The sequence below is a fragment of the Solanum lycopersicum genome, chromosome 9 (assembly GCF_036512215.1).
Source record: "Solanum lycopersicum chromosome 9, SLM_r2.1".
Taxonomy (NCBI): Eukaryota; Viridiplantae; Streptophyta; class Magnoliopsida; order Solanales; family Solanaceae; genus Solanum; species Solanum lycopersicum.
In genome coordinates, this window is record NC_090808.1 from 1,612,225 (window position 1) to 1,637,140 (window position 24,916).

At 31.4% G+C, this 24,916-nt stretch overlaps 1 protein-coding gene across 2 annotated transcripts; it reads left to right on the forward strand.

The window, feature by feature from the left end:
* The first annotated feature begins 1,175 nt into the window (after positions 1 to 1,175).
* On the forward strand, positions 1,176 to 14,383 carry LOC101250918 (valine--tRNA ligase, mitochondrial 1). 2 transcript variants are annotated; one of them, XM_069288744.1, is made up of 22 exons: positions 1,176 to 1,349; positions 1,436 to 1,486; positions 1,562 to 1,634; positions 1,849 to 1,903; positions 2,160 to 2,329; positions 2,431 to 2,503; positions 3,910 to 3,975; positions 4,057 to 4,140; positions 4,287 to 4,364; positions 4,656 to 4,739; positions 4,844 to 4,923; positions 5,053 to 5,110; positions 5,190 to 5,492; positions 5,589 to 5,759; positions 8,048 to 8,247; positions 8,647 to 9,052; positions 9,527 to 9,778; positions 9,867 to 10,367; positions 10,905 to 11,011; positions 11,909 to 12,008; positions 12,733 to 12,881; positions 13,946 to 14,383. In XM_069288744.1, the coding sequence occupies exons 5-22, from the start codon at positions 2,292 to 2,294 to the stop codon at positions 14,109 to 14,111; spliced, it is 2,916 nt and encodes a 971-aa protein (XP_069144845.1). In that variant the 5' UTR covers positions 1,176 to 1,349; positions 1,436 to 1,486; positions 1,562 to 1,634; positions 1,849 to 1,903; positions 2,160 to 2,291; the 3' UTR covers positions 14,112 to 14,383. The 2 variants fall into 2 exon arrangements, with proteins under 2 accessions (XP_069144845.1, XP_004246671.2); XM_004246623.5 differs by having other exon boundaries at positions 1,179 to 1,349; positions 1,562 to 1,630; positions 1,844 to 1,903.
* The last annotated feature ends 10,533 nt before the right edge of the window (positions 14,384 to 24,916 follow it).

The window sequence follows — 24,916 nt, forward strand, 5'->3', positions numbered from 1 at the left end:
TAATTTAGTTTACATCATATTCAGTGAGTGCATTTTATACATAAAGAGTAATTTACTCGTAATTCATATTCACTGAATGTGTTTTATGCATAAAAAGTAATTTACTCATAAAACGCAACTAAATGCATTTTATGCATAAGAAGTAGGGGTAATATAGTAATTTCAATAATTTATAATAGTACACATAATGTTATTCATAAATCGCATTCGCTGAACGCGTTTTATGCATAAAAAGTAGGGATGATATAGTAATTTCAACAATTTATACAAAGATTCAAAATTTTACTCATAAGTCGCGTTCGCTGAACGCGTTTTACGCGTAAAGAGTAATTTACTCATAAATCGCGTTCGACGAATGTGTTTTATGCATAAAGAATAATTTAGTCATAAAACGCATTCACATTTTATGTCTCAAGCGTAATTTTACTCATAAATCGCACTCAGTGAATGTGTTTTTATGTATAAAGAGTAATTTACTCATAAATCGCATTCGCTGAATGCGTTTTTATGCATAAAGAGTAATTTACTCATAAATCGCATTCACTGAATGCGTTTTTATGCATAAAGAGTAATTTACTCATAAATCGCATTCACTGAATGCGTTTTATGCATAAAGAGTAATTTACTCGTAAATCACATTCACTCAAAAGTTGTACATAACGTAATTTCACCAATGAATGGAAAGACACTAAAACTTACTCATAAATCGCATTCGTTGAATGCGTTTTATGTCTTTTTTTCTCATCTCAATTAATGTTGAGTATAAAATGAAAAAAATAATTATATTTCTCGAAAAAATCTTTACATTTGGTGGAATATAGAGACATCTCAAAAATATCCAATACACCACGTCTCAGTTTCTGGTACTCCACTAAACGTCCTTATACACCGCTTTTCAATTTCGGATACATCGCTCAACGTCCTTATGCTTCGCATCTCAATTTCGAATACATCACTTGACGTCTCAATACATTGAGTGCACGATTTTTTCAAATAGTAGGAAATTTTGAAGAATATGGTAAAATAAGTCGGTTACTTTTTGGCTAATTTTCAAAATCTTTTATCTAATTTTATTTTGTTTCATTTGTTTTAAATTGCATAATAATTTCAATTTGGGCTCATTGTTAAGCCCAAATTATTGGGCCGAATATATATAATCTCATTTTTTCCCCACAGACGTTCTTTTGGAACTTCACCTAAACTTCATAACGGCTTGCCTTAGGGTACTCGTCAAAGCCTCGCAGTATTCACTAACTCAGTCCACCACCTCCATCGGCCGCCGGCGGCCATTTCCGACGAACTTTTCTCATCTCCGACGTCGTATTTTCTCTTCTAAACCCGATAATATGGTGAGATTTTTTCGTATACTTATTGATTTCATTTCTGAAAATTCAAACTTCCTGTGTTTTATATGAATGAATTGAAATGATTGTAGGCTGAGTCGGAGATTAAATCACACGAGACAGTGAAAAATTGCAAACCGGAGGTAGTTATTGTAATACACATTGTGATTTTTCTTTATTGAGCTTGCTTTTTTGATTGACTTTTGAGTATTTGATAGGCAGCAGCATCAGAAGGAAAACAATTGACACCTGAAGAGCTGGAGAAGAAGAAGAAGAAAGAAGAAAAGGTCTGTAGACTACTTCTTTTTTTTGGACTTTGCTGTGATGGATGATTCCTCAGATTGAACCGTTGCAATTCGATACTGTGTTTTGGCTTTTATACTATCAATTCCTTGTTACAATCATTATTTCAGTGATATTCAACTCTAACTTATGATTGAATCAGTTATTTGATTGATTCAGAATATCTAAGTGGTCCCTTTGTGTTTATTGTTTGGCAGGCTAGAGAGAAAGAGTTGAAAAAACTCAAGGCTGCACAAAAAGCCGAAGCAGCAAAACAGGTAAAACTACTTTGTTTATTTATCTAATTATGTTTGATACTTGTGTACTTCATAAATGCATAACTTGGTAGAATTGCTCTTAGCTATCTCTGTTATGCTGTTTGCGATATACTGATTGAGGAACAGGAATTGCCGACTCTCGGTACCACTGGCAATACATCCAGCAAGCCTGGACAATGATGAAATAATGAAATTTCTTGTTACACTAATTGCTTTTTCCAAGCTTCTCTGACTTGGTTCGTCTGTATTAATTAAGGCACAAGCCAGCTCCACTGTGTCAAAGACTGCTAAGAAGAAGAGCTCAAAAAGGGATGGTGGAGAGGAGAACCCTGAGGATTTTGTTGATCCAGAAACACGTCTGGGGGAGAAGAAGAAACTCTCCCGAGAAATGGCAAAGACTTTTAATCCCAGTGCTGTAGAGAAATCGTGAGTTCGAAATTGGCTTACCTTAATTTTTCAATTTACTGATTCAGACAAAGATTCTATTGTTAGCACACTGTTATGATTCTTTATGCTAACCTGACTAGGTGGTATGCGTGGTGGGAAAAGTCCAATTTCTTTGTTGCAGACCCAAACAGCGCTAAACCACCTTTTGTGATTGTGAGTTTATCTTCTGACATCTTGTGCTGTTGTTTAAATTGATGCATTTGGTGTGAATGATATTTAGGACATATAGGATCTATAAGGAGCTTGGTTCATCTACAAATGCAACTATTGTAGTTCGAGTTCTTAGGATAATATTTTAAGGAGAAGCACAAGTTGGTACTCATGGCATATGACAATTTTTACTTGCTGGGATGTTAATGTTTTGAATTTATGTTCGTACAGCTAGACCTTTTTATTTGATATCTTAACTTGATTTGGTTCCACCTATTTTCTACCCTCTTTCTCATGGATCACAAAAGTACCCTTTAACAATTTCGAAGTTGCTAATGAGGAAGAGAATTTTCAGTTGCTCATTTTCCTCAAGTACTCTCGGACAGTTTTGTTAATCTTAACTTCTCATATTCTGTTTTGGTGTCATGATATGGGTTTGGAAACCTATTCTCTTCTCCCTTCCTCAGTTGTTCATTATCCTGGAGTACTTGGACACTTTGTCAATTTCAATAGATCATTTCTCTAGGATTTTACAGTGGATGGTGCTATTATGCCAGTTAAGAGGGAAATTCGTTTACCCTCTTTGGAGTTTGGATTAGGTGAAATTTTATTAAGAACAGAAACATTTGTGGCTGGTGATTTCAGTTGGGGAAACAAGTTATAGTTAGATGATTCTGCAGTGAACTAATAAAACCATACATGGCAGTCAAAATCATTTATAACAGCCAACTTGTTCCAAAAAGCAAGCAAATAATACAATTGAACATAAGATTAAGATGGTGTTTGTATTGGCTTAAAAGCGGGTCAAACCTACTTTTAAGTCAATTTTTGACTCCCGGAAGTGGTTGGCAAATATAAAAAATTAACTTAAAATAAGTCAAAAATGACTTATAATAAGTTGGGAAGTGTTTAATAGGTCAAACATGATTTAGGATGAGTTTAAAATGACTTAAAATAAGTCAAAAACCAAAAGTAGGTCTTCCTTCCTTTTTATTTTTTGACTTGAGTCATTTCAGTTTGAATTTTTATTTTTGTCTTAAAAGCTACTTCTTCAAGCCAATCCAAATGGGCTCGAAGTATAAAATACTTTTTGTCTAAAAAATTTCTGAAGTTGCTTTCTCCTTGGATTGCCCACCAAATGGCTGCCTGGATGTAATATCATGTCGTCAATGACACTCTGATTTACTTACTTACAGTGAATGCTCATGTGGAGCCAAAAGTAAAATAACTCTATAAAGAGTACTATAATGAAGAACTTAACTGGTATTTTCATTGGACAATCACTTGGTAAATTGGATTAATAATTTGGAAGAAAATAAGTTGAAATGAAAATCTTGTTTGTTACTGTGTTCCTGGTCTAAGCTTGGACTTCTTTCTCCCAAGCTGCTTACCTCTACATCTAAATGCAGGTCTTGCCCCCACCAAATGTGACTGGTGCTCTCCATATAGGACATGCACTTACTGCTGCCATCGAGGTATCAAAATTCAGAATCACTGGGCCTAGTTCTCTGAGTGTTCTTCCGCTTATACAGATTTATATTTACCTTTGTGTCCAGGATACTATTATTCGTTGGCGGAGAATGTCTGGATACAACACCTTGTGGGTCCCCGGGATGGATCATGCTGGGATAGCAACTCAGGTTGTGTTTCAAACATATCAAATCCTGACTTCAAACATCGTTCTAGGGTGTTAAGTTTATCTGGTTTATCTTTACCTATAATTACATGTTCTTTTATGTTGTTTATCTACTATTTTCTAAGTGTGCATCGTGGATGGTGAATCTAGGTTGTTGTGGAGAAGAAGATCATGCGAGAAAGGAATTTGACTAGACATGATATTGGTCGGGAGAAGTTCGTTGCTGAGGTGAGTATATACTGCTAACACCTTATTTCACGTCTTGTGCTTATTTTGAAGTCTATGATTAGTTGTTTTTCATCCCATAAAAATCATTTCAATGACTTAAATATCCTTCCAATTGTTGTTTTCAAGCAAATAAGATCTTTCCAATTTTTGCCACTTTCTCAGTCTGGAATAAGGTGTCTTCTTTTGAAGATTTAAATAACGAAAAGCAAGTGCTAATTTTAACAATTATTTGCACACATAGGTTTATTTTGTTAATTGTAATATTAACTGTACTCGCTAAGGTTTTTGTAGGTCTGGAATTGGAAGAATGAGTACGGGGGTACCATACTACAGCAATTACGTCGCCTGGGTGCGTCACTTGATTGGTCTCGTGAGGTATGAACCGCAAGTTTAACCTTTTCTTTCCTGTGTTGGGAAAATCCCGAAGTAGTTGTACCATTCTTATTTGTTGTGCTCTAACACATGTTCTGTAAAATCAGTGCTTTACCATGGATGAGAAAAGGTCTAAGGCTGTAACTGAAGCATTTGTTAGGCTTTCCAATGAAGGTCTTATATACAGGTATGCAGCTCCTTTATTTTCTTTGTCTGCCTTATCTCCTCATTATGTGCATGTATAGCATATTCTTGAGTGCGCAGGTTTCTTGAAATAATTTTGGCTCTACATTTAACCTTGTTATCATCTATCAAGGGCTCCACGTATGGTGCATTGGGATTGTGTCTTGCGTACTGCAATCTCTGATATTGAGGTGAGTCATGATGAATCAAGTCTAAGATGTTGTGGCAAATATATCCTTATTCACCGTTGAAAGTTGCTGCTGTTCGTAGGTTGAATATACAGACATCAAAGAGAGGACACTTCTGAATGTTCCTGGATATGAAGAACCCGTGGAGTTCGGGTTGCTGACCTCATTTGCTTACCCCTTAGAAGGCGATCTTGGTGAAATTGTTGTGGCGACCACCAGAATTGAAACTATGCTTGGTGATACTGCAATTGCTATACATCCTGAAGACAAAAGATACAGTCACCTTCATGGGAAATTTGCTATTCATCCATTCAATGGAAGACAGCTTCCAATAGTTTGTGATGATATACTTGTAGATATGAACTTTGGGACTGGTGCTGTTAAGGTATTCTATATCATTATGTTCTGAATGTGGTGAAATAATTGTGGCGTCTCAAGTACTCATCATTGCTTATGGACCATTCTTTGAATATCCTGGCAGATAACTCCAGCCCATGACCCAAATGATTTTGAGGTTGGACAGCGTCACAAACTAGAATTCATAAGTATTTTTACTGATGATGGGAATATAAATAGCAATGCTGGTCCAGACTTTGAAGGAATGCCTCGTTTCAAAGCTCGTGTCGCTGTAACAGAAGCTTTAAAAGAAAAGGTATCTTCATTACTTTTCTGTACTGTTTTAGCTGGAAATAAAATGTTAATAGGCTGCATGCATGTATTGATACACAAATTTGTTCTAATTTATGTTGTCTCACATATAAAAGATCCATGGATGTGATGGACTCACTTCCTTCTGAGATATCCATGTATATACCCATGTCTGTCCAATATGAGTATATATAGGAAGGACTTCATAAGCATAATTTTCATAAATGTTTGGTCCTCATTTACATAGTCTCTCTCCATTTGAAACCAACATTCCGTATCTTGGAAAATGTAAGGTATTTTTTTATAAGGTAATATACTTCTATTATTATCTGGAAAAAAACTGTAAGAGGCATATAAAAAGTAGAACTACATGTAGATGAAGTGGGGAGAACCATAATGGAATAGTTGAGGTGTGTGCGTGCAAGCATGCCCTCACCATCATCAGAAAAGAAAAAATAAAGTAGAGACTACATCAATAGAGGATTCTCTACAAAATGCACCCGTCATCTAACTGATAGGTTGACGAAAGCTCTTTTGTTCAGGTCATTCGTTTCCCTCATATTCCATGACAATATCTTCAACTTCTATGAACCACAATCTTCTGCTTTCCCCATCCCTTTACCCCTTTGCCTCTGGCCCTCTGTCCCTTTCATCACCTGACCTTTCCTCCAATTCACCACAATATTACCCCTACCTTCTTTCACGCCCTAGCTATCCCTCACCACTCTTCTATCTCCTTGCTCTACAGCATGTATCAACATAAATGAAAAAAGCATTTTCAATTGTAAGGTTTGTCTTGTACATGTGTTGCCCATGCTCAAAACATGCTATTGGGCATTGTGTTTATGACCATTCTTTAGCATTATGCTCCAGAGGTAATGGAAGCCTAGTATATAAGTATACTTCATATGGAATTCCAATTTGCTATACAGAGGGATTAGTTATGTTCCTAACCAAAAACCTTTATCAGTATGTACCTAACCAAAAACATATATGCTATATGAAAGTATGACGCAAGCCCACATTATGGATGTATGAACTAAAGTACAACACTGCAACCTGAGCTAACATGCTTTAGTTTATTTCTTATTAACTAATTCTGTTTGGTATGTTAGATATGTTCCATATGATTACAATAAAAAGTTCATTGAAATATAGGCTTTTCGTATTTTTTCAATTTTATTGATTGGAAGGACCTTAATGCGTATATCAAATGTAAACTTTGTGATCCAGCTATGTTATCGTTAGGTTCTTGTTGTACTTCCCCCTTTGAGTGTGGTAGTTGTAATAGGGAATCACAATCTCTGTCCTCAACTCCTGATGTACATGTCATTTCCTATTTTGGTACATCCAAGAGCTTTTACACGCTTAGACACAGTAAAATTATCCTATCCAACTATTACAAATTTCAAGTTGTCAAATCCATGAACAACTAAATACAAATTTTGTTGCAAATAATGCTAATAATCTACAATTTAATGATCGCTGGAACCTATTTAAAATATAAATTGAATAAAACAAATTCAGTGAATAGATGTTACAATAGATAAATGCCTTACAAGCCAATTAGTTTTCATGGTTGAGCAGTGTTATTTACTACAAGGTTTGTGCATGAATGTTGGACTGAGCCACTTTTGGCGTCAGCTGCATGCATGAAACTACAATTTTAATGATCACTGGAACCTATTTAAAATATAAACTGCAATAAAACAAATTTAGTGAATAGATAGAGCCAACGGTACAATATGTAAATGCCTTACAAGCCAATTAGTTTCGTGGTTGAGTAGTCTTATTTACTAAAAGGTTTGTGAATGAATGTTGGCTGAGCCACTGCATGCATAGCTTATCAGTGGAAACAAGTTTTGTGCCAGGGCCACAGTAGCAGAGGATCTGCCTTGGTATTGATCTTCCATTTTTGAAATTCAGTTTCAACAAGAGCCCAGGCCTTTCCTGTTTATGTTTTTTTTTCTTAACCTAGTAGAACTCCATAACATAAATTACAATAGATCTTGAGTATTTTATTTACTTGGAATTGGGTAAAGCACATACTGTTCCAACTTTTTCTTTTCTCTATATAACATTGTGTCTCACTTTTAGCTCTCTGAGTTCTCGAGTCTTTTGAATCGTGCTTAAGTTATGACCTATGAAAGCATGGTTAGATTTGAGGATACCCCGTAGAAGAAACTGTGCTACATAACATTGGGCTTAAGGATTTTATATCGAAAATTGTGACCTGGGATGATTTGAGTTCTCTGTGGCTAAGATGCATTGTCTTTGACTTATGTGTTACAGGGTCTCTACAGGGGTGCTAAGAATAATGAGATGCGCCTTGGGATTTGTTCAAGAAGCAATGATGTAGTGGAGCCTCTTATAAAGCCTCAATGGTTTGTCAACTGCAAAATTATGGCCAAGCAGGCTTTGGATGCTGTTGTGGATGAGGATAATCAGAAACTGGAGATCATCCCAAAGCAATATGGTGCTGAATGGAGAAGGTGATTTTGGATTTTAAAAAAAAGGTTGAATAAATGCTAGGGTTCAAATGAGACATCAATTTGTGCTGTGGTCTCTACGACCCTATACATATGTACACTGGTGTAATTTGATGCACTGTGTTTTAGTTTCTAATTGATATCGTCTTTTCTTCATTGCGGCAATGGATATCCTATCATTTACTTTTTGTGCCAGTATCTCATCAGACATCAACGCATACATGCAAAAAACCTGGTTGTGATTTTTGTTATGGATTCAATTATACACTTAATACAGGATATACTTCCATAAAATGAACTTTATACAGGATATTTTGTGCCATTTTCTCATTTCTTGATGCATTATCTGCTTCAAAATCTTTTGTCCTCTATGTCAAGAAGACTTATGTGGTGAACATGCAGATGGCTTGAGAATATTCGTGATTGGTGCATCTCAAGGCAACTTTGGTGGGGTCATCGTATTCCTGCTTGGTATGTCACACTGAGTGATGATAAGCAGAAGGAATTTGGTGTGTCTGACGATCACTGGATTGTTGCTAGAAATGAAGAAGAAGCTCGAGATTTGGCTTCTAGGAAATTTTCGGGGAAGAAGATTGTTGAGCTCTCTCAAGATCCAGATGTGCTGGATACCTGGTTTTCGTCTGGTCTTTTCCCATTATCTGTATTGGGGTGGCCAGATAATACTGCAGATTTCAAAACATTTTATCCAACTTCAGTTCTTGAAACCGGACATGATATTCTCTTCTTCTGGGTCGCACGAATGGTAATGTTGGGAATAAAGCTGGGAGGTGATCTTCCATTTTCAAAGGTTAGCAAACCTAATCCTCCCTAATATGGAAAACCTTTTTTCTTGTTGAGCTTTATGTTATAAGTGGATTTTGATTCTTTGAATCTATTTTAGGGATCATGTTCACCAAGATAGTTCTGGTTCCTTGATTTATGGTTTTTTACTCCTTAAAACTGACTCTGTGAGCTTGCTCACATTGCTGGTCCCAACCCGGATTAAGGAGGTGGGTTACTGAGGGTCAAATCAGAAACAACCTCTCTACCCCATAAAGGTAGGGGTAGGGGTAAGGCTGCATACATCTTACCCTCACTCCACTTGTGGGATTATACTGGATTTGTTGTTGTTGGTCTCAGTCCTTGACATTGAATATTAAGTAGAGATATTGGCTACGAAAGTTATATTTAGTAGTTCATTTTTTATCTACATGAAGTAGTTGTATAACTTGACCGTTCTGCTGTCATCTAACAAATCTATTCATTTTAAAATGATTTGTAGGTTTATTTGCATCCAATGATCCGCGATGCTCATGGGCGTAAGATGTCGAAGTCGTTGGGAAATGTTATTGATCCCCTTGAAGTTATTAATGGAATCACACTTGATGGTCTTCATAAGAGATTAAAGGAGGGTAACCTAGACGCAAAAGAATTTGAGAGGGCAAAAGAGGGACAGGCAAAGGACTTTCCTGATGGTATTCCTGAATGTGGTGCAGATGCTCTTCGATTTGCCCTTGTCTCATACACTGCCCAGGTTTGTCACATTTGTGCCTTAAGATTTAATAAGCTGTTTCTTTTGACTTTCTTTGGATATTGCTAACTTTCTTAAGTTGTCCTTCCAGTCCGATAAGATCAATCTTGATATTCAGAGAGTGGTTGGTTATCGTCAATGGTGTAACAAACTGTGGAATGCCATTAGGTTTGCCATGAGTAAATTGGGTGAAGATTACACCCCTCCAACAAAGATAGTTCCTCATGAAATGCCTTTTAGCTGCCAGTGGATACTCTCAGCACTTAACAAGGCCATAGCAAGAACTGTCTCATCCCTGGAATCTTATGATTTCTCCGATGCAGCAACAGCAGTATATTCTTGGTGGCAGTTTCAGTTGTGTGATGTGTTTATAGAAGTAATCAAGCCATACTTCACTGGTGATAATCCAGAATTTGTATCTGCAAGAAGATCTGCTCAGGACACCTTGTGGCTTTGCTTAGATAACGGGTTGAGATTACTCCATCCATTTATGCCTTTTGTCACCGAAGAATTGTGGCAGCGCCTTCCTGCTAGCGGGGATTCTATAAAGAAAGAATCTATAGTGATAAGTGATTATCCTTCATATGTAGAGGTATGATCTAATCACAAATTTTAAATGTCTAGAACTAGCAAATAGACATATTACCTTTGTTGGTGGCTGTTAACTGTTAAGTAAGTTTTGGTGTGAACTTTTTCTTTTCAGTTGACTCGGACTGAAGTGTAGTTTCTTTTCCTTCTTTTCCTCTTCTTCTTGCTGTTGGTTTTGAATGATGATATAGTGTCTTGGTTACTCTAAACTTAGGTATATGATCTGTTTCTGAAAAATCAATTTAGAATCGTGCATGTACGATGTTAGACTTCTCATCTAGTATCTGTGAAAAGAAAACCATGTAGACAATTCATTTTGCAAGAATACGTATTTGAAATATGTTAACTTGCTTGAGGATCTGAAACAAGCAGCTTATCAACACGAGTCTAGTAGTAGAAAACAGGACTTAGTATAGTGTGAGCTTATCAAGACGAGTCTAGTTGTAAAAAACAAGACTTAATATAATGCTCCATGCCAGCTGCTACTTGATTCTTATATTGTCTAATGACCATGTTGCTTTACGTCTCTTCAATTTTTCAGAGCTGGAATAATGATAATGTGGAAACTGAGATGGAAAAGGTGTCATCCATTGTTAGAGGACTGAGGTCGAAGAGGGCATTGTTGCCTCCAAAGGAGAGATTTGCAAGGTAAACAATTGGGTGTATCTGTCTCCTGGGTCACTTATAATTTCCATACATAAAAAGCATTTCAAATGGTATTTCTGGTTTTCTTCATGAATCTCTTTGTATGTGAAGTTTATGTTATAGATGCCATTCAATTTTTATTGTCTGTTGAGCATTAAGCCAAAATTTTGTGAACATGTGTAAACTGTCCTCATAAGAATGGTTGAAGTACCATAGGAATTGTTTTTGAATGAAAAAAAAGTATTAGGGTGGATAACGAGCATGTTAATTCCATTTCGTGTTTAATGGGATTGAATATGTCGTCATTCAATATGGCTTTTTGACTATTAGAGATGACAGATGTGAAAAGGTTGAATTTATCTTGGAAGTGGTGGAAATGCAAGTTTGTTCTTAAAAGTGGAAGCACTTAAAGTACACACAAGTGGGGTGGGAGTACAATGCAAATAAAGAAGGCTCAACCATTCAAGTGCCTTTCATGATATAATCGACAATCTATGAATTAGTTAATGTCTTCATTCCTAATCCAACCTCTCATCTAAGTTGTTTGAGGTATCACTCTTTCTTGTCCATCTTTAGAAAATTGTAATTCACTTCGCCAGCTTTCATACTGCAGCTATTGGTATTTTTCTGTTCAGTTGTAATTTTTTTTGGAGGACCTATCCCAAATGCCACGATATACATCATGTATAACACTTGGATGAAGGATACCAGTGTGCTGTAATCTGTTTGACTATGTGTTTGTGAGTCATTCATACAGTCATGCACCCTTAATATATGTTAATGATTGCAAGAGAGATTTATATGTTAGGCTTTTTTTGTATGACTTGAAAAAATGTTCTCATAAATCCAATTAGGACATTTAACTTTCCAAACTAATGGTGGTGATCGTGCTGTCCGCAGGCGAGAAGCGTTTGTGCTTTGCCGGACAAATGATACTGTGGAGATCATAAAAAGCCGCGAACTTGAGATTTCTACTTTAGCTACACTGTCATCTTTGAAGGTATCTCTTTCTATGTCTGGTTTGGTTCTCTTTGATTCAAAGCTTTTTAATGTCTTCCTAGTGTTGTCTTCTCAGTTTTGAAATAAGAAAACAAATTAGATTGCTAATGTTGCTTATTTATGAACTATTTTGAGAAAAATGGCTTATACTTGTATTTCAATTGAATGCACATATTAGCTGGAAACATTGTCCAACCAATGTATGCTGTTTTGATGTGCATTGCACAACAACACTCTAAAAAACTAGTTCTATTGTTTTCCATTCTATGTTGCTCAGGCTCTTCCAAAATGTCAACGGTGCATGTTGGATTCTCCAAAAGTAGTGTATTTTTGGAAAATCCAACACGGGTGTGGCATCAAAAGTGAAGAGTCAGCGCAACTTAGTTTCCAAATTGTATCAAAAACATGTTATTAATCCTCATCTTCCCAAAAAGTAGAGAATCTTCAACATCCCTATTTAGTTGTTTACCTTTCCTCTTCCACATGATATGAAGCTGGATATCTTCAAACATCCTTAATGGCCAGTCATCAGGTCATGATCAACAACCACCTTGCCCCAACATGTTCTTAGTCGAGGACACAATCAATTGAAACCTTTGCCTTTTGAGGGAGAAGTGGAATTAGATGATTCATATTTGCTGACAATATCATAGTTCATGCATGTTATTTTTTATTATTTTTCCTCATTTTGCTGAATCTATATTTCTTGCGCTTATCTTCATCAGGTCTCAAGTGACACTGATGCAGCTCCAACTCAATGGCTGACAGAAGTGGTGGATGAATCAATCACAGTTTTTCTCGAGGATAAGGGGACTATCATTAACCCTGAGGCTGAAGTTGAAAGGCTCAAAAAGAAGAGAGAGGAGACGAGAAAGTAAGTGAAATTTCGAAGGCTGGACTATTTACTACAAAATGATTTTCTGGCTAGATGAATAAGTGCCTTTCAATTGCTTTCCTCGGGGAGCGAGACTCTCTTTTTCTTGTCAGGCAATGAAATAAAATTAGCTTTTTGTGTAGAAGAGAAGTAAAAGCAATGTTGAATCCTATGTTGTTTGAACTCTTCAAATATGTTGATAGATGCATGTCGGATCCTCCAAGAGTAATACATTTTTGGAGGATCTGATAGGGCGCAACAACATTTTTGGAGAGTCTGATAGGGTGCAACAACATTTTTGGAGAGTCTGAGCAACATGGATTGAATCAGTATATAAGACATTTCAACTTACAAAAACAGGAAATTTGTGATGGTCTTTAGTTTTATGAGTTACTGAAACTCGAGGAAAGTTCCAATCAGGTAAGCCGTCATTATGTTGAGAAAGATTCTGGTTGAATTAGGAAAATGTGTAAAAGATCAGTCTTGTTTCTTGTTAAGAAGTCCCACATCGGAAAAGGGTAGGCAATTGGTCTTGTTATATGGACTTGGACAATCACCCCCTCATAAGCTAGTTTTTGGGGTTGAGTTAAGCCCAAGATCCATCTTTACATGGTTTAGAGCCAAGCCCATCCCAGTTCTTCGTTCACCGATGTTGGGGCCTTCTATTGTATTGTCCAAGCTCCCGATAACGAGGTCTGAGTGTGCGAGGGGTGTTAAGAAGTCCCATATCAGAAAAAGGATGACGGCCAATTGGTCTCGTTATATGGACTTGGACAATCCTCCTCCACTCATAAGCTAGTTTTTAGGGTTGAGTTAGGTCCTAGATCTATCTTTACATTTTTCACTAGATATTACTATCTTTTTTCCAAATATTCATCAATTTAACGTAGTGATGGTCCGGAATCATGAATTGTACTCAATTTTGTTCAGCTAGTGCATCATTCAGTTGTCTTCGTTCAAAAGTGGGCTGAAGTTATATATCGCGAAATTTGAGTCAATTTAAATTGTGAAGTTTACTAGCTGTTCAATTTGTGTCATTGTACCATCCTTTTCTTCTTTTGCAGGCAATATGAAACCTTAACCAAAACCATGAGTACCTCTGGCTACAAAGAGAAAGTTCGTGCTAACGTTCACGAAGAAAATACATTAAAACTTGGTGCCCTCAAGCAAGAACTGGAATCATTCGAAGAAAATATTGAGCGTCTCATACGTCAAATGGAGGCACTATAATTGGAGTAATTTCATCATGTTGTGCCTTGATTGTTCAACACATTCTGCCCCTATATCTTTTTTCATTTTTTAAAATGTTTTAAGTTAAATTTTGCTGTTATTAGTGTACCATGTTGCATTTTTTTTGTATACTAATTACGATTCTTGAAATTTTTGAGATAACAAGGTGATTTCTGTAATTTGTGATATGAATAGGCTTAATATTAGCTTCCTCAATTTGCTAATATTTTGCCCTTGACCACATAAAATTGCCAGTCTAATGTTTTCTGATACATTGATATGTTGTAAGTAGGCCATTTGATATTACGATGGCTTGGTTTCGCTATCGCTCGTAATTATATTTTTCTTGTTGGATGAGGGATGGGGATAGAGTTTTTGATTTGATGTGACAAAGTGTCTTACATATGTCTACTTTCTAGTAGAAAAAATATCTCCAACTTTTTCAATTATTATTAGTATATTGTGAAATTATATACACCATCAATACAAGAATATTTACCATAAATGATATATTTAGCTTTTTGAGAAAACTATTCATTTTTAGAAAATAAGATGTATTTTTAATGTTTTATGAATTTATGCTTCGTAAATATTTTGAAAAAAATTGCTCTACGTGATTTTATATTATATACACTATCAGTATAAAAAATTCTTCATATTATTTATCTAGTTTGATTAACCTCAATATATATATATATATATTAAGATTATGTTGTTCATGGGAAACTGTCGGTTTAGGGGGAGAATGAATGCTACGAGCATCCAAAATCAATCATTTTCTCTTTGGAAATTATTCTTTTTATGTTTCGTTTACTAACTTATAAGAAAGTTGTTTACCATAAAAATGGTATAATTTCTCATTATCATTATTGAGTAACGATTAATTGACGTTGATCTGAGATAATCTTGAGTAACAAAGACGTTTGAATTACTACAGAACCCAATATCACTCCTTTAGAGCTAGACGAATGAATACAAACTTTTCTGATATAAGTTCGTATCTGACCTATTTTTCTTTGTCATGTATCACTTCTCTTAAGTTTCGAGTATAGTTATATTATTTTTTTTTTACCTTAACAATGGTACTTTTTAAAAAAATATATAAAAAATATTCATGTCATAACCAAGAATCTTTTAAACACCTAATCTTTGAATTAATTAGAAAAAAAGAGGATTTAATTATCCTCTATACAATATGCATATGTGGACAAAATTTTGGTACTTAATAATAAACATACCGACAGCTCCAGGCCAAGTTATCCATGCAAGAATATATTTTCTTATCTTATAAATCAGATCTCATTTTATTATTCTTTTGGAGTTAATTAATAAGAAGAAATATAATTTTATTATTTGAAGTAATAATTCAGTTCTTTTTGTGTGTCTTTCTATCTGTACATGATAATGGTAAGATCCAGGCATATTCCTGTATTGAATTCAGAATTTTTGTTTAAAAATTTCAAAAAATAAAAGTATAAACGTATAAATAAATCAAATAAAACATAATTCCAAGAAAGTAATAGTATATTATTTATAGGTATAAAAAGTTAGTTCCGTTACCGGAGAGCCCCCAGACGCTAGTGTCAACGTAAAAGGAAATCTACCACTATGCTACAACTTACTTTCATTTTCACGAGGGGGTTTAATATTAATAAATCTTCATAAATACAAAAAATTTATCTTATATATGTACAATATAATTTTTTTTTTACCTCGAACCCCCTGAAAATCCACGTAAGTCCGCATCTGATACACTCTATCCTCTTCAGACCCCAATCTATATTGTAAGTGTTAGTTTGAGAATTAAACTTTTTTTATTAATTAACAAGAGCTATTAATCTCTCTACACAAACACAATAGCTAAACTAGAAAAATCAAATCATGAACTACACGAGTAATATTTAAGTTAGTAACGAATATTTATTGTGAAGTAAAAATATTTTATTTCAAATAATTTAGAAGATAAAATTGGATTCATTATTTTTGTTTTGAAAAAATTATTAGTAATATTTATCGTCAAATTAAAATTAGATAAATAAATTAAAACGAAGAAGCGATACAAGAGTATTAGCATTGGATGCCATAGGTTATAGATAGACAAGACCATGTGTGCTTAGTCCCAAAGAAATGGAAATGTTTTGCCATGGAATAACGTGCTTCTTTGTATTGTGTTTCCCAATTCTTCTACATTTTTAAAAAGCCATCAACCTTTTTCTTATTAACAAATATTTTAATTACAAAAAACATAATTTAGTCAAAGAAAAGTTTTAAGCACCTTTAAAGGGGATCCTTATTGAAATAATGAGATGAATAAAAAAAATTATTTTTAATTAAAAACTTTTAGATAAAAAGAATTTGAATAGGAAGTACTTCTCGTTCGACGAATATTATGTTGCATGAATTCAAATCAGTCGAGATAATAAAATAAAAGGTGAAAAATTAAAAAAATGTTAATAAAAATAAATTATAACATATTCCTTCGGTTTTTATTCTGAGTTCGTAATAAATGTATCGATGATGAAAAACATATTTATTGATAAGATTATTTTTATTTTATAATTATAAATGAAATTCTTGATAAATATAATAAATAACCTAATAAATATCTTTTTTAATGTCTGAATCTCACTTATTGGTTATGATGATGATATTATATATGTCTTTTTCATTCTACTTAAAGATATTTATATTATTTGTGTATATAATTTTGATCAATTTTATTTTTTTCTATAGCTTGGCCTCAAATTAATATCATCAATAGTTCCTCACTCATCATAATATAATTAAGTCCAATTCCATCAACTTTTAAATCAATTGAATGTGGACTTTTTTTGCTACTGTAATCTTCACAAATTATTGATTGCATTATCTTATTAATACTCAAGTACTATATTATTAATCATTATATATTTGAAAAGTAATACATATTTTAAATATAACATATTTTCTATTTTGTATGTAAGTTTTAATTATATGTTATTTCTTATATTTTCCTTACTTCTACGTCCTGTAATTCTTGAATCGAGAGTCTTTCGCGTAGAATTATTATATTTCTTTAAACTCTACTTATGAAATTTCACTGAATATGTTATTGTTGTCATTATCCGAAGACTAATATATATATATATATATATATATATATTTAATGACCAAATAATTTTCTCCTAATAGAGATTATCATATTGCCACTATATATAGGTATCTTGAAAATGTAACACTATAACGCGTTTTAAGGACTACGTTTTTCAAAAAATAATTCTTAGAATCAATATTTTAAAGATATATAAATTAATGTCTTAATTAGACAACAAAATCACATCTCTAGTGTACATAAATAAATAAATAGGAGAACTATATATGATATAGTAGTTGTAGTATAGTTATTTGTTTGGTACTCACATTACAGTCCTATTAAATTGAAAGTCACTCATTACAAATTTCATTTTTCAAAGCAATACTTTTTTGAAAAAAGTTTTCAATCCTAAAAACTCGAATCTGATATATACCTAATTTTCTTTTAAAAAAATCTCGAATCATCTTATCACGATCGACGTTTGCATGATTGATATTTGTTAACGTGCATTGGGGAGTGAAGAAAGGAATCTATGCAACGGATTGGTGCAAGTGATGTCGTATGTGGTCGGACACAACCAAATCTTATCCCATACCCTTGATATATATATATATATATATTCGAATTATTTTTTATGTATATGTATGTAAGTCGTATGTAGATCGATCTTGAATTCTCTGGATTTTTTCTATGTAACTTTTTAATATTTTGAATCCTTTAGTGAAAATCTTAACGTGTATTAAGGGCAAAAAGAATTAATAATCTGAATCTCCTTTGTTGAAAAATCATAATTCAATCCATTTTATGTGGCACTCTTTCCTTTTTAGTCTGTATTAAAAAATATGTTACTTTACTATAGATATTAAAACTAACTTAACTTCAAAATTCTCATTTTATCCTTAATGAAATGATTTTCCGTCATACAAATATCTAAAAATTATTATAAACCACGAGTTCTAAAAATCTTTTCTTTCTGCTTAAACCCCATATCAAATCAAAGAATATCACATAAAATAAAATTAAGAAAATACTATATACCATACAATTTCAAAATTGATTAATATATATATATATATATATATATATATATATATATATATATATATATATATATATATATGATATCAAACCTCATTCATTTCTTTTTATTTTACATATATACTTCTTCATATTTAAAATTACTTTGATAAAAATTCTAACTCCAAACGTAAATTAAAAAAAAGGTTAAAACTCAAACATGTGTATAGTGGCATATATAATATGTGGAAAACTTTGGTACCTATACGTCCATACGTGTGCATGTGAAATGATGTATATATATGTATATTATATAGTAATAAATTGAGAAAAAACGTACAATATGCTCAAGAAGTCAGATACACACGTAACTATATAGTTTTTTTTTTCTTCAAATTTTTTTTTAGGGGGGGGGTTGGGGGTAGGGTAGGAGAAGGTGGGGGGGGGGGTTAGTTTATATAATATAATAATTGTGAGAAAGAAAGAATAATTCAGTTTGTAGTAGGATCCAAGTGCATGAAGCCAAAAGCTGTTGAATTATATAAATATTTATAATATGCTCTCATTATATACTATATATTATGTAAATTATTATATGTCACATGTATACTCTTCTATTTTATTGGTGAATTATTCTATAGTATGGACCAACTCTTCAACTTATAATCAAACAAATCTTGACACTTTTTTCTTGTAAATTGTTTATTGCAAGTGGAATTATATTTTGCATGGGATATATATATATATAAATCACTCTGTAATAATATTTTATTATAATATTTTGTATTTTTAACAGATTTTCATATTATATCATGTTATATATATATATTTTTATTGCAAATGGAATTATATTTTGCATAGGATAAATATACACACACACACATATATATATATATATATATATATATATCTGTAATAATATTTTATTATAATAATTTGTTTTTTTTTTTTACAGATTTTCATATAATATGATGTTATTTATAAGTATTTGTTTTATAATAATATAAGGTGTTCGAACAAATGATGTTGTTATAAAAAAATTGATGAAAATGTATAGAAGGTTGCGTATTGGATGAGTATACGTTATATGTATTATTATGTATTTAACTTATATACATTAATACTATAGAAAAAATACTTTATTTTATCAAACATTTGGGTTGATATACAATATTCACAAATATCAAAAACCTATATGTAGCATTAACAACGTACCACCTTTCTTTGTAATTAATGGTACTTTTTGTTTTTCTTTTACGTATGATTTGTGACACGAGACATCTTACCTGAATCATTCAGATTTATATTGCGTAAAATTTATCTAAAAAAATAGAAAACGTTCTCTACTAAAAAAATTTCTTTTTTTCAATATTTAAATTATCAAAAAGAAAAATTAATTAAAAGCGCAGAAATTCTATTCATATTATTTCATCACAATCTTTTATGATATAAATTATCATTTAATTAATTATGAACTATATATACATGAACAAAATACAAAGTTTTTTTTGGGGGGGTGGGTGGGGGGGGGGGGTTGTTGGTAAATCAAATTCAATCATTCAAGCTAAAAAGGGCATCACAAATATTTATTTTGAATTTGGAATAATTATGCAATTGGGAAAATAGAGAAACTTTAGCAATCAAGAACCTTAAAAAAAGGATGTAGTAATGATAAATTCAAAATAAAAATTAGAAGGGCAAGAATGGAAACAAAATGGTTTTTTGAAAATGATAGCTAACTAATTGGATACTTTTTTATTTTCTAATTTTGCATAAAAGGAAGAAATATAAAAACTCTTCTTCTTACTTCTAAGAGGAAATAAAAAATAATCGATAACTTCTGCGTGTGCGTAAATTTAAAATTTTTTATATATAATTATCAATTTGAGATTATGAAATATATTATTGGATTACACTAACATCTTATGTATGACAAGATTTATGCGATATGAATCGATAATAACACAAATCGATGTTACGATTACGTAAATTATCCCACAAAATTCACACCAAATATATGTACAAAATAATTAATAATTTTTTACTATCAAAACACATATCGAACAACATTAACATTCTACCTATATCAAAGACTTATATGATGATTAAAAAAATGACATAGAACAAGTATTTTTATACATATAAATTATAATTCAAATTATATTAATATACAAGTACTTTTAATTTATAATTACAACAATAATAATAGAATAATAATAAATTAAATATTTTTTTTTTAAAGGTACAAACCCAAAATTACAGAAAACGACCCCACAGAAGGAGACAGCATCACACAAAAGAATTCACGGACTGGCCATTGGGAATTGCAAAGTTTTCTTTTTTACTCTTTTTCGTTTTCGTTTACGTTTACTTGTCCACTTTATATTTTATCAGTTCCTTTAAAAATAAAAAATCGATACAGATATTTAAAATAAATATACTCTTGAATTATCATGAAGTATATGCGGATACTCTCTGTCATACTTTTGAAATACTGGTGCTTATGTTAGTTCAAAACCAGAGCATATATACACTTTATACTAATGGACATACACGTGTCATAATCTTATTTATCGATCTGATATTTATTTAATATTGGATCGATCGATAAGATATTGTCACGTGTCCCTATTTAGTCTTTCGTTAGAGCGAAGGATATCCATTCTCTAATTTTTTTGATGCCAGATGCACCAATTTCTCAAAAGTATGACGAAGAGTTTATGTATACCATTTACGACAGTTCGGGGGATAGATTTCTTTTTTTCCCCTGATATTTATATTAATTGACATACAATATCGAGTCTTTAGAATTAATGGACAAGTAAAAGAAAACGGAACGAATATATTTTTATTTCTTAAATGTGGGTCCTAGATTGTCAAAGTGGAACCCATTGATTTAATTATGGAGTAATCATTTTATTCCTGATGGTGATCAGAAGAAGGGAAAAAAAGTATAAAAAGGTCCCAAACTTTTTTTTTTCTTCTATTTAAAAAGTTTTTAACTCTCCAATATTTTTGAAACTTTTCAACTCTTTATTTTTATAATATTTATTTTAGTTTTGTAAATTCCAAGATGAAAATATTTTAAAAGTAATTTAATTCACACGTTTGTACATAATTAATCACAATCCCAAATCAATTTACCCCTTTTTGCTCACTTTTAGTCCACTTTGTCAAATATTGTAAATTAATTACACAAGTATTAATTTAAAACCATATATTAATTTATTTTATTTTATTAAAAGTTATTAATTTATTTATTATAATAGAAAACTCATTTAATTTGAAAAGTATTATAGAAAGTTATTAAATTATTTTACATCAATATCATATAAATATGTTTCTTTGATTTCTTATATTAGCTTTGTGTACTTAAACAAAATTTTATGACTTTTTGTTATATGAAATAATTTAGAAATTTTTTGGTATTTAGATTTTTAAAAAAAATCAAACTTTGGTACAATAAAATAAAAGTTTAGCGATTTTAAGAACTCAACTTGTATTTTCCTCCATTTTATTAAACATTACTATTTGGAGTTTATAGGTACATTTGGATTAATTGATTTGAATGGTAGTTAATTTAAGTGGAGGATATAATGTTTAATTTTTACTGAAAATGAAAAACAACCTATTATTGTTTCATTGGATGGAGGAAGCAAATATATTTTGTCTTAATTTATCTGTCGTATTTTCCTTTTCGATATCATTATAAAGCACTAATATGAATTTCTTTTTTACTATTTTATCCTTATTTATAGGAGAAAAGGTCTAATTTATATTCGAACTTAATTGAAATTGTTGTTACGATATCAGACCTTGAAAATGACTTTTTTATCCTCTACATCATTTAATAATGTATTCCACGTGGACATTATAAATAATGCATATTACAAATAGTAATGTGTCCACGTGGGCACATATATACCTTTAAAATACACTATAAATAATGCAGAGGGTATAAGGTCTTCTTTAAAATTTGATATTGTAACAACACTTCTAATCAAAATTAAAGTGTTTTTCTAGACCATTTTCCTTTATTTATATTTTAAGATATGATACTATTTTATTAAATATTTACTGCATTTACGTATCATAATTAAGATATATGTTAATTTTGAAAATAATTTATTATAAAAATAAGATAATAAATTATTTAAAATAATTATTTATAAAAATCACGACAAATTATTTTTATTCGAGAGAGGACGTACATGATCACATTTACATTTTTAGCAAACATGTTTTCTGCATTTTCGAAAATGAAATTGTACCAACCAATAATAGATGCCTTAAGTAAAAGAGCCATTCCATTATTATCTACATGACTTATTGAATATTCAAACTCTAAATAAATTTTATTTAAATATTTGAGTTGCGATTCGTTTCGATTGAATATCTGAACGTATGATAATATTTTATTAGATATTTTTCGTTTAAATTTTGTAAAAACTTTTCAATGTGATCGATCTCAAGCATTGATAGGTATGTCACTTTTTTTTTAGCTATACGTATTAATCTTAGTTGGAGCAAGTCTAAGGTCGTTTTGTGGTTTACTAAGATCAACACGTATAATTAAAATTTGTGACACGTTATAAGTGGTTAACTTAACTACGTACTGAACACTTGATAACATTTTGAGTATTCCTGCTCATTTCACACCTAATAACATCAATAAAAATATAGAGGGGATGATAGTACTTTCTTTCATTTTATAATACTTTTAGATTTTTATTTTCGAGAGTTGAAACTGATAAATATTCTATGATATATATCTTTTCACTATATTGAATATCAGAAAAATTACAAACTTATAGAGTTGTGATACTTTTTTATGTAATGTTCAAATATTTTAAATTAATCTAATCTAATATTACTCTGAAAGTTCATCAAGCCGACTATCGAAAAAATGAAAATATAACAAGTATTATGAGACGGAAAAAGTTTATTCCTAAAGAGTTGACATCAAATATTATCTATAAAGAGAACTTTTTTTTTTTTGGCTTATGTATTAGTTTTCAAAGTTTATACCAAAACGCTATCTAGCTATTCAAATATTCTCATGGTACTTTGGCAATTTCATCATATTATATTCTCACAATTTAATTTGAATAAAGGATGACTATTTAGTTTATTTATTAAGATTTTTTTTATATATATATATATATATATAAATATCCATTTTCCCCACTCCACCCCCACCAAAAAAATAAAAGGAATAATAATTAAAAATTGACCAAAGTATGACCATGCATGGAAAAATCAATTATTGGAGATAAATTGAAATATATTTGTATTATTATGCCCTTTTAATAACAATTCCTAAGATCATCGTTAGTGTGGACCAAAACTTATATTTAAAAATATAATAAAATAAAATATGAATTATTTATTCTTTCTTTTTTGACATAATTTTTCGACGAAGAAGATTCAACAATTTTTTTTTATCAACCTAATTCCATTATGGAATTGGGACAATTTTGGTGGCTGTAATATTTCATAATATCATAACCACAAAATAGATATTGAATTCATTATGCGTGAAATTTGAAAAAGAATTAAGTATAGAGATCTATTTATGAAATATTACATTGTATTTTTATAAAAAAAATATTTTCCTAGCTCAAATTTATAATTTCTTGATCACATAATAATAATAATAAATTAATTAATTATCGTTAGCTTCTATTATATATCATATGCAGTCTTGATAATTGGAATTTTGCTCGAAAAAATACAAAATGACACAGAGCTCTACACATTCTGGTTACAAGCAGCATACAGCCAATACTACTACGTACCAAAAATACATCTTATTAATTAAAAAAAAAGGCTTAATTTTATTTTTTTTAAATAATAATTAAAAAAATTAACCTAAAAACTCACAATAAAATAGCCAACAAGTGTCATATATTTATATGAAATATATAGAATCAGCATATACAATAATAACATAATCAGTAAAATTTTATAAATTAGATACGAGGAAGATAAAGCGTACAATTTATCATACCTCGTAGAGGTAGATAGATTATTTTAAAAAAATTCTCGATGTGAGTGCAACAAATTCAAGTAAAAAGATAACTACACGATGAACAACAAAATAAAAGGAAAAAGGATAAATATACCCCGAACTATCATAAAAGTATGCAGATATCCGTTGTCATACTTTTGCGACATTGATGCGTCTACCATTTAAAAATTAGAACATATATGTCATTCACCCCAACGGAAGATTAAATAGGGACACGTGACACAATCTTATCCGTCGATCGTCGGATAAGATTATGACGCAGATTTGTTCGTTAATATAAAGGGTATATATGTTCTAGTTTTTGGACGGCAAGAATACTAGTGTGCCAAAAATATGACTCAATGTATCTGCATGTCATTTATGATAGTTTGCGGATATATTTGTCCTCTTTCCTCAAAATAAATAATCAAAATATAGTAAATAACGAATAATGCAAGATATAAAAAGTATTAACTACAATAATACAATTAACACAAAATAAAACAATACGAGACATGTATGCAACATACAATCACTTAACTCTTGAATATATACTCAATGTACAATTTGTATATATCGATTAAAAAATAAATCTGTCCAACTATTTACGTAAAAATCCCGACTAAATACTTTATGATAGAGAGAGATCACAGCAAAAAAGGTGACCCCAGCAGCTAAATCTATGGCTGACCGACTTTGAAATAT